Source organism: Polistes dominula, unplaced genomic scaffold (genome assembly GCF_049000335.1).
Source record: "Polistes dominula isolate Pdom_NZ unplaced genomic scaffold, Pdom_raw_medaka contig_49, whole genome shotgun sequence".
In the NCBI taxonomy this organism is placed as follows: domain Eukaryota; kingdom Metazoa; phylum Arthropoda; class Insecta; order Hymenoptera; family Vespidae; genus Polistes; species Polistes dominula.
In genome coordinates, this window is record NW_028300914.1 from 1,842,018 (window position 1) to 1,858,332 (window position 16,315).

At 30.4% G+C, this 16,315-nt stretch overlaps 3 protein-coding genes and 1 long non-coding RNA gene across 14 annotated transcripts; 2 read left to right on the forward strand and 2 right to left on the reverse strand.

Annotated features, from left to right (window-relative positions):
• The first annotated feature begins 120 nt into the window (after window positions 1–120).
• On the forward strand, window positions 121–12,051 carry LOC107066792 (phosphatidylinositol-3,5-bisphosphate 3-phosphatase MTMR3). 9 transcript variants are annotated; one of them, XM_015321741.2, is made up of 17 exons: window positions 4,520–5,070; window positions 5,706–5,765; window positions 5,922–6,253; window positions 6,385–6,571; window positions 6,666–6,844; window positions 6,924–7,125; window positions 7,202–7,392; window positions 7,463–7,658; window positions 7,728–7,913; window positions 7,984–8,148; window positions 8,259–8,509; window positions 8,646–8,882; window positions 8,976–9,258; window positions 9,834–9,935; window positions 10,340–10,524; window positions 10,600–10,901; window positions 11,893–12,051. In XM_015321741.2, the coding sequence occupies exons 3-17, from the start codon at window positions 5,943–5,945 to the stop codon at window positions 11,898–11,900; spliced, it is 2,985 nt and encodes a 994-aa protein (XP_015177227.1). In that variant the 5' UTR covers window positions 4,520–5,070; window positions 5,706–5,765; window positions 5,922–5,942; the 3' UTR covers window positions 11,901–12,051. The 9 variants fall into 9 exon arrangements, with proteins under 9 accessions (XP_089025924.1, XP_089025921.1, XP_089025923.1 ...); XM_089169798.1 differs by lacking the exon at window positions 4,520–5,070 and adding an exon at window positions 121–139 and having other exon boundaries at window positions 10,600–12,051; XM_089169795.1 differs by having other exon boundaries at window positions 4,093–4,618; window positions 10,600–12,051.
• On the reverse strand, window positions 147–1,666 carry LOC107066805 (uncharacterized). Of its 2 annotated transcripts, XR_001475787.2 has the most exons (3): window positions 1,412–1,666; window positions 859–1,329; window positions 147–703 (listed from the first exon to the last, which is right to left on the reverse strand). It is a non-coding gene; the product is annotated as an uncharacterized LOC107066805 (long non-coding RNA). The 2 variants fall into 2 exon arrangements; XR_016175757.1 differs by lacking the exon at window positions 147–703 and having other exon boundaries at window positions 739–1,329.
• On the forward strand, window positions 1,824–3,551 carry LOC107066801 (protein OPI10 homolog). Its single transcript, XM_089169812.1, has 4 exons — window positions 1,824–1,951; window positions 2,385–2,545; window positions 2,760–2,889; window positions 2,975–3,551. Exons 2-4 carry the CDS (start codon window positions 2,516–2,518, stop codon window positions 3,403–3,405), a joined length of 591 nt encoding a protein of 196 aa, XP_089025938.1. The 5' UTR covers window positions 1,824–1,951; window positions 2,385–2,515; the 3' UTR covers window positions 3,406–3,551.
• Window positions 11,558–16,161, reverse strand: LOC107066799 (gustatory receptor for sugar taste 43a). 2 transcript variants are annotated; one of them, XM_089169802.1, is made up of 9 exons: window positions 16,142–16,161; window positions 14,467–14,971; window positions 14,188–14,389; window positions 13,905–14,121; window positions 13,491–13,824; window positions 13,252–13,332; window positions 12,893–13,167; window positions 12,596–12,778; window positions 11,558–12,470 (listed from the first exon to the last, which is right to left on the reverse strand). In XM_089169802.1, exons 2-9 carry the CDS (start codon window positions 14,603–14,605, stop codon window positions 12,300–12,302), a joined length of 1,602 nt encoding a protein of 533 aa, XP_089025928.1. In that variant the 5' UTR covers window positions 14,606–14,971; window positions 16,142–16,161; the 3' UTR covers window positions 11,558–12,299. The 2 variants fall into 2 exon arrangements, with proteins under 2 accessions (XP_089025928.1, XP_015177238.2); XM_015321752.2 differs by lacking the exon at window positions 16,142–16,161 and having other exon boundaries at window positions 12,620–12,778; window positions 14,467–15,968.
• Between the last annotated feature and the right edge of the window lie 154 nt (window positions 16,162–16,315).

Sequence of the window (16,315 nt, forward strand, 5' to 3'; positions counted from 1 at the left end):
GACCCTCGCCCCACTCCCTTTTACCACCTCCTCCACAGAGAACATCTAGTACTACTTGCTTCTAGTCTTCTGATGGTAGGGGTATATAAGACTGGGTGGTGGTGATGGAAGTGGCGATGATGGAAGTGGTGGTGATATGGTATGATGATGTTGATGTTGATGTTGATGATAGTAGTAGTGAGACAGCACGTTGCTTTTCGAATTTTACATCCTGCAAATTACATTTGTGTCATTCCTCATGAGATCACATCACATATATAAATATCGTATAAGCAAGGAGCCTTTTATATGTGTGTGTGTATGTATATATATATATATATATGTATGAAGCAATACATTCATTTGATCATTCATTATTCTGAATCAATCAGAATTATCCTCAGAAGTAAAGCGGCAAGGATTCGAAAATGATATGCGCCGATCATAAGAAAAGAGAAGGGGTAGAGAGATGACGTTTGATTTTCTTTCTCTTTTCTTCACGCCTCTCTTTGAAACACTTCTCCTTGGCGCACACCGATAACCTTTCAAATCGAATCTTAATCGCCGTTTGCCTCCGTAGTAAAAGGGAGCCCCATGTGCGAAATGTTGAACGCGGTTTTTGATCAAATATGGTATCGCTAGCGCGCTTGTTACGCTTTGTTGATCGAATCTTACTTTTACGCCGTCCTAATAGAGTGGGCGTCTTTAAGAATTTCAATTCGCTCTAAAGAAGGAAAGAATCGTTTTACTATGAAGAAGTATTATTTACTTTTAACGTTATTATTATTATTATTATTATTATTATTTGTTCATATACGAAGAATTTAGAAAAGAAATGTATCTTACAAAATTATGATTTGTAATGGGAAAATATACTACCGTATTAATGAAGGGATGAATCAAAGGATTGCATTTAACGATGATGATGATGACGATGATAATAACGAGATGACAAATACAATATTTGTATATAAAAGGTTGCAATATCTTGATAAAATATTTTCTGACGAAGAAGCCGATACTGAGATGATACAATCGTTTATAAATTATATGTTATTATGACACATACTTATATCATGTGACATGTGTATATATTGCCATACGTATGAGTATATATACGACGTCATACGACTTTCTTATCGTGTGATCTTTACGTACGCAGCATGTTTTGTACAAACAAAGAATCTAAACGATTTCTTCTTTTCTTTTTATTCATTAACTTTTCTTTTTCAATTTTAAGCGCGGCCAATTGATCCATCTTCCCATTTGTTGAAAATCCACGAAGTTTAAATGTAAGCTCGACTTTTTGTTATCGTAAGTCAATTATTCGTCATATTTTCATGTGAATGCCTATAAAAGCACAGATAAAAAATAATCTCTCTCTCTCTCTCTCTCTTTGTTATTGATTTGATTAAATGATAAATTAGTTTACATTTGTTAACAGTTATATATCGAAGTATTATCTTCTTTTTTATTGATCTGTTATTGTCCAAATAGTTCTATGACTTCATTGTTTATTTCCTCTGATAAAACTTGTTTAAACTTTGACAGAAAACTATTTATTCGTTTAGTTAATTCTTCGTAGCTATTAATTTTAATAATTACAATATTATTTGGATATAATTTAAACATGACTTTATCAACTATTACCAACTATGTTTTCTGGGCAATTTAGGAAAGGTTATATTTGATTGGTCATTGATTTCAAGATTTGATTGGTCATTCACAAATGTTCATATAAGCATTTTCATTGGATCTTACTTTCTGCAAATGTTTTATAAATCGTTAATAAAATATATGATTTCTATCTTATGAATCGAATAGTATATGCTCGATCTTAGTTTATTATCAAGTATGGAGGATAGAGGTAAGGAGTAACATCTCTTATGGGAGAAAATGTGAAAAAGTGTCCAGCGTTTTCTATAAATAATAGTTCAAAAACCTTCCAGAATGGCGCTGGTGTAGATAGAAGGTATGGTATGAATATAACAATTGTAAACGAATTGAAGTATGCCGAGTTATGTAATAATGTAGTAAATATAACCTTAAAGAATTATTACGAGAAAACGTGTAGCTAGAGTGATTTTATTTCGTGAACTGTGAATAGTACGTTTATTGATTTTTTATCATTTAATTTTATGAAAAAGTATGTGAATAACAAAACAGTTATGGGGGTAAAATTTGTGTTGTGAAATTTGTGTTCCTTGTTTATTTCTCAATCCCACTCTAATAATATTTGGCGCTCCCTTTAAAATGTACCCTCAAGCTACTGTGGCGCCACCCTAATTGAATGCATTTCGACGGACACTTTTCATATACAGATATGTTACTCCTTACCTCTATCCTCCATAGTTTATTATCAAGAAATCCGTTCTTACAAATGACATATTCTATGACATATATAGCTATTTTAGCGGCGTTTGCATTATTCTCGAAAGTGCAAGAACGTTGTAAACACGTACGTTAAATGACAAATATTGTTATAATATTGTGTGGCTAGTTAAATACTTTATAATGATATAATTGGAGTCTCACAATGTTGGGTATAATTGTATCTGGTCGTCTAGTAAGTATATTTTTAATTACACTTGTTGATAGATAATATTCTTATCGTTATTCCGATATTAGTCATTAATATTCTTTGATCGAGAAATATTGACATTAACTCTTGAAGATTATATCAATTTTTAATGTTAATCAAATTTTGTATTGACTATTAGAATTTCTTACACATTAAGAAATTATTCAATTATTATTATAAGTAATTGTTTATCTTTTAGGTTCAGACAGATTTTCAACAAATTGGAGAAAATCAATTTTTAATCACAGTACCCGATGCTGATAATATAAATCACATTGTAGTATTCCTTACAGGTACTATTCCATTCCCTGATGGAATGGGTGGTGCAGGTAATTAATGATTTCAATAATACCTTATTATACTTCTTCAATTCAATCATACATATATGTTTCAATAAATTTTATTTTCTTTCAGTTTATTTTAGTTGGCCAGATTCAAATGCACCACCAAACTGGCAATTTTTAGGATTTATTTCTAATCTGAAACCATCTGCTATATTTAAAATATCAACGCTTAAGAAAAATCATGAATTTGAAAATAGTAATTTAGGAATATTTGGAGTTGGCAAGATTTCTCACGTAGCACAAATAGGCATTTCTGTTGAACCATTGAATGTGATAGAACAACAAGCAGCTACTGTTACAGAAGCTGCAACTAATTCATTTGTCGAATTTGTACAGAAGATGCTTACAAGCTTTATAAATTATGCATCCAGTTTTACTGTGACTCAAGCACAGATGACTCCAAATCCTACGGAAAATTTTGTACCATTGTCTACTGTACAAGGATGGTATGAAACCTTTGAAAGAAGATTACAACAAAATCCTAACTTTTGGAAAGCGTGATAAAAATTCACAATGGGTATTAGTTAGATTTGTCACAATTTCTTTTGTAGCTTTAAAAGATTCAATATGTTACCTACACTTCTTTAGCATTTTTTTTATATTATTTTTGCAACATAAGGTCAATGTTTTTTTTTTTTTATATATATCCTTGCAAAAGATAATTCATTCTTTTGCAAATTTTTCTTTAAAAATAAGAGATTATTTTAATATTCTGATTAAGCATGAATAGAAAAGTAATATAGTCATATTCTAATAGATGAAAAATAATATTGATATCATTTTTCATTTTATTATAATCAATAAATGCATTTAATGCACCTATTCATACAAATTTATGCAAAGTACATTATCATTGTATTATGTATTTACATAATATTACATAGTATACTTGATGCAAATGCTTAGACAATATATATTATTTAAAATTAAAGATGAAATAACAATTTTGAATAAAAATAATTATTAATATTAAGAATAACTGCATGTCATCTTTTTTTTTTTCATAACATCTAATGCAATTTATGATTAATTTAATTTGTATAAACCAATGGGACATATATATATATATATGTTTCTTGATATTGTAACAAATTACCAAACTATGACTTACATTAAATTATATTCTACAAGATAATTATGAAATAATATATGAATTGTTATTTGAAAAATTGAATAAGTGTTCAAATCAAATAAAAAAAAAGAAAAAAAAGGATAACTAATTTTGAAGTTTAAAAAAATACAAAATTAACAAAGAAAAAGAAACAATGTAAAGAAAACGTCAGGTGATAACAATGTTTATATACACGAGAGTAAAAAGAAAAACAGCAGCGTAAGAAGTCAAAGTCCGTTGTATTTTGATTACGATTCAAATATCATCTCTGTTAAATGATTGGACATAACTATTGGAAAAAAATGTTGTATGCGTTTACAAATGAAATGTGATTGGTTGATATTGCGAGTGCGCATAAGTGCACCACATTTATCCGATGCATCGTCGTCGACCTTGTAAACATCTGTTTCATATCGCAAGTAATCAGTCTCACATGAGAACTTAACTTAAAGTGTACATAGACCGATCTGTCAGTACTACATCTTTCACGTCGACTCGTACGAATTTTGTTAAATAATTTTCGTTATCAAAAAAAAAAAAAAGAAAAAAAAGGAACAAAAAGAAAAAGAAAAACTCGACGTTGTTATATCTATCGTAATCGCGGTTTGTTTTTCGCAACGTAATAATAAATAGTTATATCGTTAATGGAGATCGTTTTATACTATGTGGGCCATTTTCATGAACCTCCCTAATGAAAACTAATCGCGTTGAACTAGCGAGATTTTCCACGGCCGTCGTTTATACCATAACTGCATGCGCCTGACAATCTTACGTGTATCGCGAGGTCACACGTTACATTTTTTTTTTTCTCCATAAGGGTAATGCGGGATATTGTTGTTTCTTGTCGAGAAATGTTTAATAATCCTTCATGATTTGAGATAAGTGTCGATGCATTTTGTATGAGACGTCAGGAATTCCAAATATCGTCAACCCCTCCTGCCCCCCCTCTCTCTCTATCAATTGCGGAGAAACTTCGCAGTCCAAAGTAAGATGTCTTTGCGAGAGGATGACTGATTTCATCGCATTTCAATGTTTTGACATTTATCAATTTCAACGTATATATATATATATTTTTTTGCACGCTTTCATTTTCAAAATTGGCTTTTATCAATTGATTTATTTATATTTTATTTTTATTTTTTTTTATTTTTTATTTTTAAACGATCTATCGAAACATCGCTTTAACATTGTTCGTTATTTCGTTAGAGAATGTAATAAATAAACATACAATTGCTATTATGTTCTATGGATACTTTCCTTTATAACATACTCAAGAACTCGTGAAACTTTCTCACGTACACGCATATTTTTTTACCCGTAGACTAGAAGGTGCATGCATTTCTCAAATGAATCCTTTGAAATAAACAATTTGATTTTTTTTGTTATTTGAAATGGCACGCTTTTTTTTTTTTTATTAGATATTTAAAATTCATTTGATATGTAAATATATATATATGTATATATATATATATATATATTTACGTTATTTAATTTAAAATGTGACGTTTGTATTATTATGTTCGAACAAGTCATATGGTATACAATGATAATCAGATATTTTATTATGCATGAGATGTGAAGTATAAAAGTTATGGTTGCATAAATTGCAATTGAATGCATAGATTATAATTATATTTACAATTAATAACATGTCAAACATTTTATTAAATATTACGTATGGTTGTTACAGGAAACAGAATTGAAACTAATTAGATATTCAGATATTTGTCAGAATCAACATTCATAATAGGTAAGTTTTAATTTTATTATATTTACTATATATATATATATATATATATATATATATATATGTTGAGAATGCACCAGTAAAAGTGTAGAAAAAAAAAATACAATGTGAAATTATAATTTGAAAGCAATTTCACAGAAGTATTTTCTTTTGTTATAGATTGGAAAGTAGAGTGTGGAAATGGAGAGTTCCGAAGAGCCAACCAGTTTGCAATCAATTTGTCACCTGCATGCATCAGAGTTATTTCCAAAACATCCACATTTCGAATGCGAAGATCAGACATTGACTGTACCGTTTACTCTTTTAAGTGGAGAATCATTGGTAGCATTGGGACGCATATCGGATGGTGGTGTTTTGGCTCTTTCTAATTATAGACTCTACTTACAACAGAGTCAAGCCTGTTACAATATACCATTGGGCCTTATTGAACAATTAGAAGTAAAAGAAATATTCTTTTTGCATATTGGATGTAAAGATGCACGGTCATTGAGGTATAGTTTATACATTGATTTATACATCAACGTGTACATCAATGTTATTGTTACAATTCAATTTAATATTACTCGTCATAGACTTATGTAATTGTTTAAAACAGGACAATATATTTTTGATAATTTTTTAGCTGTTCATTTTCCACTAACGAGCATTGTCTAGAATGGTTCAAACGATTACATAAAGTAACATACCCACGTAAAAGTATCGAAGACATATTTTCTTTTGCATATTATGCATGGTCTATAGAAGAGGGTAAAGACTATCCTAGGCTTGGAAAAGATAATAGTTCTTATATTTCTACTTTTAATTCAGAGGTAAATTTCAATTCACATTTAATATGATATCAATCTAATTATAATTTAATATTTGTGAATAACGTATAATAATTTTTTCTATGCAATTATAAAGGTGGAACGATTAAAATTTAATCTTCATGGTACATGGCGTATTAGTCCGATAAATAAGGATTATAGAATGTGCCCATCTTATCCACCACAACTTTTGGTTCCTGCTTGCATTTCTGATGAAACTTTGGAAATTGTTGCTAAATTCAGAAGTTCCAGACGAATTCCTGCAGTTGTGTGGAGGTAAAATAACAAAAACCATTTTCCAATATAATTGAATTTAATGTATCTTATAATAAAAAAAAAAAATGAATATTTCAAGGCACGTTAATAATGGAGCAGTGATAGCTCGTAGCAGTCAACCAGAAGTTGGTTGGTTAGGTTGGAGAAGTTCCGAAGATGAGGATCTTTTAAAAGCTTTGTCTGATGCATGTTCCTACGATAAAGGAGAATCCACAATGGTTGATTCACCTATTAATTATTCTGATGTTGGAGATGATGCGATAACTCCAACTGTTGCAAAAGTTAATATCAATTTTACTTAAGAAAATAATCTAAATCTTTTAAAATGATATACATTATGAAAAATTTCTTTTATAGAAAGTTTTAATCGTGGATGCAAGATCTTACACGACAGCTGTAGCAAATAGAGCACGAGGCGGTGGTGTTGAATGTCAAGAGTATTATCCAAGTTGTGATATTCAATTTATGAATCTGGCAAATATACATTCTATTAGGAAAAGTTTTCACGCAGTCAGACAATTATGTGCATCTGATGCTGATCAACCAAAGTGAGTTAATTAAATAATAAATAAATGTAAATTATTTTCTAATGATTTAACAATGTGCGGATTATTTTAGTTGGTTGAGCTTATTGGAAGGTACTAAGTGGTTACAACATATGTCAGGTTTATTGCGTGCTGCAGTTACGGTTGCATCTGCCATAGAACGAGATGGACGACCAGTATTAGTACATTGTAGTGATGGCTGGGATAGGACACCTCAGATTGTTGCCTTAGCACAGATATTATTAGATCCCTATTATCGTACTATAGAGGTAAGATTTATATATAGAATATTTTTTATATTTATTATTGAATACATGAACAATTTTGATATAATGTAGGGATTTCAAATATTATGTGAGAGAGAATGGTTAGACTTTGGACATAAATTCGCTGATCGCTGTGGACAAACAGTTGGTTGCGATGACCCAAATGAACGTTGCCCAGTATTTTTACAATGGCTCGATTGTGTACATCAGTTAATTCGACAATTTCAATGTAGTTTTCAAATGTCTCCTGCATATCTTGTAAGTAAAATAATATTTATGTAAAGCATAAAATAAAGATTAATATATATATTTAATTGATGTGTTCTAGGTAAAATTAGCACAGCATACATATTCACAACTCTTTGGTACATTTTTATGTAACACAAGACAGGAGAGATTACAGTTAAGAATACAAGAACGTACTTTTTCAGTATGGCGATTTCTTAACTCTTCTTTATTTGTTAATCATTTGTATTCACCTTTAAGAAATCAAGTATGATAGTTTCTTATTTTTTATATTTTAAATCTATATATGTGTAACAAATAGTTTAACATACTTTTATGTCCATTACGTTTACTAATTAAAATTTGTATTTTTTTTAGGTATTATGGCCAAGTTGTAATGTACGAGATCTTGTTTTGTGGTCAGAAGTATATTTAGGTTCTATGGAATCCTCACTTGGTATTAGGGATGATCAACAAAGAGTTACAATGATAGATATAGAAGGAGGTGAAAGTGAAGAACCACAAGGACAAATGACTAAAACACGTTCTTATGGAGATCTTATACATGCCCCCGATCATGCAGCCTACCTTCACCGCAGACTTAGCGATCCGAGTATTTCTATGGAAAAGTAAGTAGTTATTTAAATAGGTATTTGTGTGGAAATACATTTCATTTACATATATATATATATATATATATATATATATATATATATATATATGTATATGATAATATAATGATTTTAATAATAATTTTACTTATAGAAAATTTGATTCGTTAAATTTGGAAGTTGAGGCTGAAAAAATAGTAAATAGCATAGATGATAGCAAATTTGAAACATTAGAAGCAGATCCATCAGAGACTGACATTAAGACCAAACAGTATACTACAGTGCAAGCATCGAGCGAATCACCTGCTAATCCATCAGTGGATAGTTCTACAGATACATTAATACCTAATAACGATTCACTTGTTAGTGTTGTAAATGGAGAGAAAGAAGCGTAAGTTTTAGAAAAAAAATTTGAACATTTTGTTGGAAGTATGATTGTATTAAATGTAAATATAAATATTTGATTTATTTATATCAATTACAGATTGCAAACAAATTTAGGACAAGATAGTATTTCACCGTGGATTGAAACTGGTACAGCGGGACGAGGTACTTGTTCCTGTAATCGTAATCACAATGAAGGTAGTGATGTCAGTGATACCAGTGCTCCATTGATATCAAGAACACCAAGTAGCATATGTCCAGCTTCCCCAACTCATCAGGATGCTATATTAGATAATCCTGATAGACTGGATGATGTCGATGGTCTTCCTGTCATTCATTGTGAAATTCAGTTACGAGTACAACAGATTATCATCGAACACAAGGTACATAAACGAGCAAGAAAACAAAAGATCAATTTTTAATTGTACAGTCATTTGTCATTGATTTAAGCCAGGCATGAGCTACCTTTACAATCAAATTTTTTATTACATTTTTTTATTTTTATTTTTATTTTTTTTCATTCATATATTAATCGATTAAAATATTTTTGTTTTGTTTTGTTTTTTTTTTTCTAGAAATTGTATCAACGAAAGTAAATTAACATTTGCCACGTTATTGATTTACGATTGATAAATGTGTTCTTGCAAGGGTCATAATGTTTTTAACAATTTTTTAAAAAGACATAAAAAAAACAAAACAAGAGTCTTCATTATTTAATCTTATTGTAATTGGAAAAGGAAGAAAATTATAATTGATATAAGTTTTATTATTTAGAGAGAAAACAAAAAATTAGACTTCATTCGTAAATTGAATGTTGGTTGCCCATGACTGACTTAAATATAATAAAAAATCATAAGTTTTTATAAAAAAAAAAAAAAATCAGTTTTTTAGTTGACTTATTTTCAAACCACCCTTCTTGAATATTGTAATGAAAGTTGCTGTGTGCCTGTTTCTTTAGCTAAAGGAAGAAGCATTACGAAAGGAATTACATACAACAAGGCTAGCATTAATTAAGCAAGTGTGCAACCACAATGCAGATACCGATCGTATTGATGATATTGTAAGTCTAGTATTAAGATTAAATGTTTAAAGTGGCTCCAGGCTTATTTAATTTGTATGGTATTTCTTTATACAGAAAGTATGTTACTGAAATTTAAACTGTATGGATCGCCTGTTGAATATTATATACCGTGTAGACATTTATTTGAAGATTTTCAAGAAAGAAGCTTGCATTTTGTCAATCCGATTATTGATATAGGTTTTATTGAATGTCATTGTGTTGATCCTGCTATTTACGTCACACTTGTTTTCTTGCGATCCATTTTTCGGAATGTTACTAACAGGTCAATAGTTATGAGGCATTGCATATTTAATTTATATATTTCTGTTCCAAATATCGAGAGAGTGCAGTAAGGTGTTTAAATATATTTAAAAAATGATAAGCAATTAATTGTTGGGTTACAGGGTTCATTGCCAGATTCGGTAGGCAGTGCTGGAGAACATGGAGAATCCTTACCATCGGATATGTCTTGGGAGGCCGTTGAGGACTTGGTACCAGCTCCAACACTTTGGGTTCCAGATCATGCAGTAAATCGTTGCATGGGATGCAATACAGAATTTTGGCTTGGTAGACGTAAACATCATTGCAGGTATGTAATAATATATATTTGTAACAAGTATGGAAATGAAAGGAAAAATATGAACAAACAATATCTAAATTGTAGATGCTGCGGCAAGATATTCTGTGCGGATTGTTCGGAAAATTCAACGCCGTTACCCAGTGAACAACTTTATAATCCTGTAAGAGTTTGCAAAGATTGCTTTTCTCGACTTCATCATCATACAAGTCCTTGCCAGTGCAGTGCTCGACATCAGAATAAAGTAGATCACGAAACGGATATATCATCTAACTCAGAAACGTTGGTGACTTACCAAAGGGCAAAACCTATTTCTATGACAAAAGATACCTGCTGTGACAACTTAATGCAGGCTGCTCATCAGAAATCACAACCGTCTATTACAGCAGGTACGGTAAATTGAGCGTTTAGTTTGATATAACGACTGGTAAATGCAGTTTGGGTTTTCTCAATTTCAATAATGCCGAGCATTATCTGTTTCCGATTGGTAATAACATTGCTATCGGATTTATACATAATTTGTATCGTATACATAAATGAGATATACGCGTTGTTGACGCGTTAGGATTCTTTAAGTGATCTAATATTTATTGCTAGAGTAATAATTTGTACGAAAAGTGTATAGCAGTAAAAAAAAAGAAAAAAAGAAAAAAAAGAAAAAAAGAAAAAAAAACAACAGAGAGAGTCGTCAGTATACGAAGCTGTATATATACCTATACAAATTTTGGCTTCTTTCAATGAAATTCTTCGAGTTTTCCGTTTTTAGGTATATCGATACGGTAGTAGAGCAAGAGAGAGAGAGAGAGAGAGAGAGAGAGAGAGAGAGAGAGAGAGAGGAGAGGGAGGGAGGGAAAAGAGAAAGGGAGAAAAAAAGAGAGAGAGTGAGTGAAGATGAGGCATGTTTTGGATAGGCTGTGACTGATGTCTAATTTTAGGCAATAGGCGGGATATACTGCTAATTAACAATCTCTCTATTGTGTAATTAATTAGCAGTCGGATTAAGTTACGACGAAAACTGTATTTGTATATTGTCGCCGTGTATGAGAATTGGAATATTAAATGTCATCGTGGTATCTCACCGCATTTGTATAGTGCCAACACTTTTTTTTTTTTTTTAGATGTATCCTTCTTCCTTTTCATCTTAAAATGATGCGAAGAGAATTTGGAAAATATTAAATATCGGTTAATCTATATAATATACATTTATACAGAGTGCATATATATTATATATATATATATATATTTATCGGGCAATAGATCCACTGTAATTAGCGATTTTCGAACACAACATTTTTACATGAACGTAAAACGTATTATATTACACGGGGACATTCCAAACATATATTTCATCCATCATTACATTTATTATTATTATAACAGGTGGGTAAAACGGCAGATAAATAGTTCTACAAAACAACGGACGAGGCGGTTAAATCTATGAACTACTGTAATATGGATAAATATTATATATGTGTATATCAGTGCATAAATTAAAAGTGGACAGAATATTGTATTTATATAAACTATTTGTATAACTGCCGCATGCCTATATTTATATAATTACCGTACGCCTATTTAAATTGTCTTGTCCTGACAAATGGACACCGAATTGTACATTGAGCTTCATTTGACTCTATTGAAACGTTCAAAGTTTATTCAATTTATTAATTAAACGAGGATGTCAATTATTGTTTATGTAATATTTACTCTTAACGTATGTAAAAAAAAAAAAAAAACTGAAAAAAAAGAAAAAGAAAATGGAAAAAGAAAACAAAACTACAAGAAAATTATGTTTGATTAAATGCATTTTGTCTGATCGCTGTGAGATTGCTGAGAGTCGAGACGTTTTTCAACATTTGTGTAGCATTTTTCAAGATGTTATCAACATTGTCTTTCGTATTATCTTCCTTTTGAAATTGTATGAGAATTACGAGATACGTCGTAACCGCGCTGGCAATCTGAAACATTGGTATTAGTTATAAATTATTGAATTACGAGCAAATATCGATAAGATCTATCTAGTTTTGCAGAATTCGTGAAATAAGAAGAAGAGTCGAATGAAAATAAGCCTAACAATATTCACTTTTCCATGTTGTATATCGCTCACCGAAGTGAAAAGGGATCTATCTAAGGAAAAAAGTCCACAAGCAGTAAAGTCCAAAGGTCGATGCAGTAATTGAAGTGAAAAAATTTCCAAGTGTTTCTTACATTCCGCGTTTGGATTAGAAGAAAGCAATTGGCTAACGAGAATGGCCGTCTTTTTTGCCTGTAAAGAAAAAAAAAAGAAAAAGGAGAATTGAACTTTTTCAAATTATAAACTAAACATTGTGTTGTTAAAATTCCGACAATATCGATCGGGACAATAAAAAAAATAGTTCACCTGAACGACAGCAAAATATGCCGGTTGTATGATTATAAACATTCGCGCGATGTGTAAGATACTCCACATAGATTGAATTATCAGATACAACAATTGACGACCTCCACTGATCTCTACTATTAGAAAATATGGTGTAATAATCAGATGTAAGAGACAGGAGAGTGTAACCACTAGCATGACAAGACCAAAAGAATTATTTATAAAAGAAACCGTGTCGCATAGAGACGAGTGCACCGTCACCAATTGTGCTATGTTATTTGCAAAATTCTTCGTTTCTAAACAAAAGGATATAATATGATGGTAAGTTTCTTTTCATTAGAGTTATTTCATAATCAAGTATTATTTATATATTAATTTACCAAATCCAACAGGGTTCCATTCCAAAGTTTTGGATATACGAATGTACGAAGCTGGTTGTTCACGATTTTGAAAATCACCAGCTGTGTTAGCATTGACAACAAAAATATTATTATCGTATATATATATATATATAGATTATGTTCTTTTAAATTACGCTACACGAGAGATTAGTATTTTTAAATTATTATCACGAAAAAAAAAAAAATGAAAGAAGAGAAGTATAATAATTGGTACACACCCAAGCCAAGATCTTTCCTAAAATGATCGGTCACTTTGCCTGACTTCACAATACCTTCGAGACATTTATTAAGTCTCACAAATCTTTCACTCACGTTGTATGTGATAATACTATATTGGATTTCCAATGCAACGATAATCATATACATGATATAAAGTGGCATGTAGTTGATTGCACCTTTGTTCTTCATTTTTTTATTAGTCTTTGAATCGCGATTCCACCAATACGTGTCGAGACCCGAAATAATCATGATGTAGGTAAGAGCGCAAGTAACTAGGATAATGGTATATCTTCGGGTTTTCTTCGGTGCAATGATACCCAACGTTTCGTCGATCTAATAAAAGAAGAAGAGAACAATTTGTAAAGCATACATATATAAACTTCATCTCATGATAAAAGATTCCATCGATTTACCTCAGCTAAATTGTTAAGAATAATCTGCCCGTTTTTCCAACGAAATGGTGAACCTAATATAGCAATAGTAGCTTGTATTATTACACCAAGTATATCGCTAGCAGTTGGTATTACAGCTGAACGAGATTTTAATCTTGTACTGTTTACCCAGCCATCTTTCATTTCTCGCCATAGACCCCAAGCTTCTGCACCCATGATAACTCCAAAAAGAAATATGCTAAAGAAAAATGATGAAAGGACAATTGATTTATTTGAAAAATCATTTTAAAAGTTTCAATTTTACCTGTAAATTACATCGATAATTTCTAAACGACATTGATATCGGTCATGCGCTTGTTTCGTGAAACGTACTGGACATAAACCAAACACCTTGCTGATATGATAAGCAGGAAAAAGGGCTTGAAAGAGATCGCTGTTAACTATAGGTTTGTTGATTTCCATTCCATCATTTTTAATATCGCTCACTTTAATGGTTCCTCGTTTTCCTAAAAATTCAATTATTTTAGATCACTTAGATTTAATTAAAACAAAAAAAAAAAATTGTTCAAGTAAACCAACTTACTGTGTTCACGTTTGTTCCATCGCCCGGGCATCCTATTATTTATAGTAATTTCTTCAGGTATAGCAGCAGGTTTTCCCGGTAAAATATTTTCCTCGTAAGTAGTATTATCATAAAATTCTTTTTTTATCAAAAAATACATGTTTGTTCGTTTGTTTATTTAAAAAAAATTTGCTTTTTTCTTTCTTTCTTTTAATCTTTACAGAGAGAAAATATTAAATTACATCGTTGAATATTGATTATAGTAGTAATGTATTTTGATCATCTGTACTATTCAAAGATTATAGTTTTGCAATAACCGAAATAGGCTCTTTCTCTTTTTTTTTAAAACATGTGTGAACTAGAAAGAACGTCTTTTTACTGTAAGAAATACTGATGAGAAACGAACCTCTACGTATATCGTACTGCGAGTTTTATTGTATCGCTTGTTGTGTCCATCCATTCGCGTCAGATCGTCAACGGATAATTATTGTTGTTGAACGAGTGGCTCTTCAGTGCGATGGCTATCCTTCGAAAACATTTATATACGATGTTTGTGTTAGTGGGTGGACGCACATAGAATAAAAATTCTTGTAAAAGTAAGTACATAAAGTTTTTTTTTTTATGTTATATATGTAGCATGTGTATGTACGTGTTAATAACACATTGAATGTTTCCTTAACTATAGATGTTTATTTTTCTCTATAATGTTTTATTCGATTCGATCATCTCCTTTTAATCATATTGTTTGCAATTTTGTCTTCTTCTTTTTCTTCTTCTTCTCTTCTCTTTTTTATAAAATAATTTCTATAATTATTATTCGATATAAAAAAAAACAATTGGAACATTTAGCGCAAACGCGCTTTTCAAATCACCTTTTGAATATTCATTCAAAGGGGTACAAAATTATTATTACAATAATCAAACGGCGTACCTTTGCTAAAAAGGTACACACTTAAGTTGAATAAACAAAGTAACTTCGATCGCGTACCAATCTATATACAATTTCCGATGAAATAGATTGATATATCTTCTGTAATTATATGTTGGGATGTTCCCCATCGACTTGATATATTATTTCTATTGAGCGTATCATATGTGTATATAACATATACGAAACATCTCATTAGTTTCTTTATTTTTTAATGAAGTATTTTTTTTCTCTCTCTTGTTATTTACCACGTCTCTGTGTATACAGACATGATTTATTTCGATTTTTTTTTCTTTTATATTATTCGCACTTATGTTTACGTAGGACGTTAAATTTACCCTAGATTTGTTGATTGTCAAGTCGCTTTTTCATTGTTCTTATCTATTTCGTCGTTTGATTCATCGATGAATCTTCACTTGTAGTTGTATTCTGTTTAAATAAGAAATTACGAGTCAAAACTCATATATACATACAACAATTGATCGATCATTTCAAATCACTAATGTATAATTTAATTAGAATGTTTTTAAACTTTGATGGGGCTGATACCAATTTTTGAAAATGGTCATTTTTCGCGCTCTTTTTTTTTTAACACGACTCAAATAAATACTTCGAAAATTTCTTATCTAATTAACCAAAAAAAAAACGAGTTATAAATTGATATAGTTGTAGCATTGTATATGTGTGAATAATATATAATTTAATCAATAAATTTAATCAACAGAATTACGATTAAAATCTTATATTTATTCGTTAAATAAATCATACGTTGATTTTCTTATCGGCGCGTTTAAAATCAGCGCCATCTATAGAATAAATATTTGTTAAGCACTTTTTAAGTATTACCATTCATTCCGTTTCATTTAATTTTTGATAATATCAGTAAAAGTATGTATGACCTATAGTTTGTTGTTTTGACTTTTAATATTCATCGAACTCCGC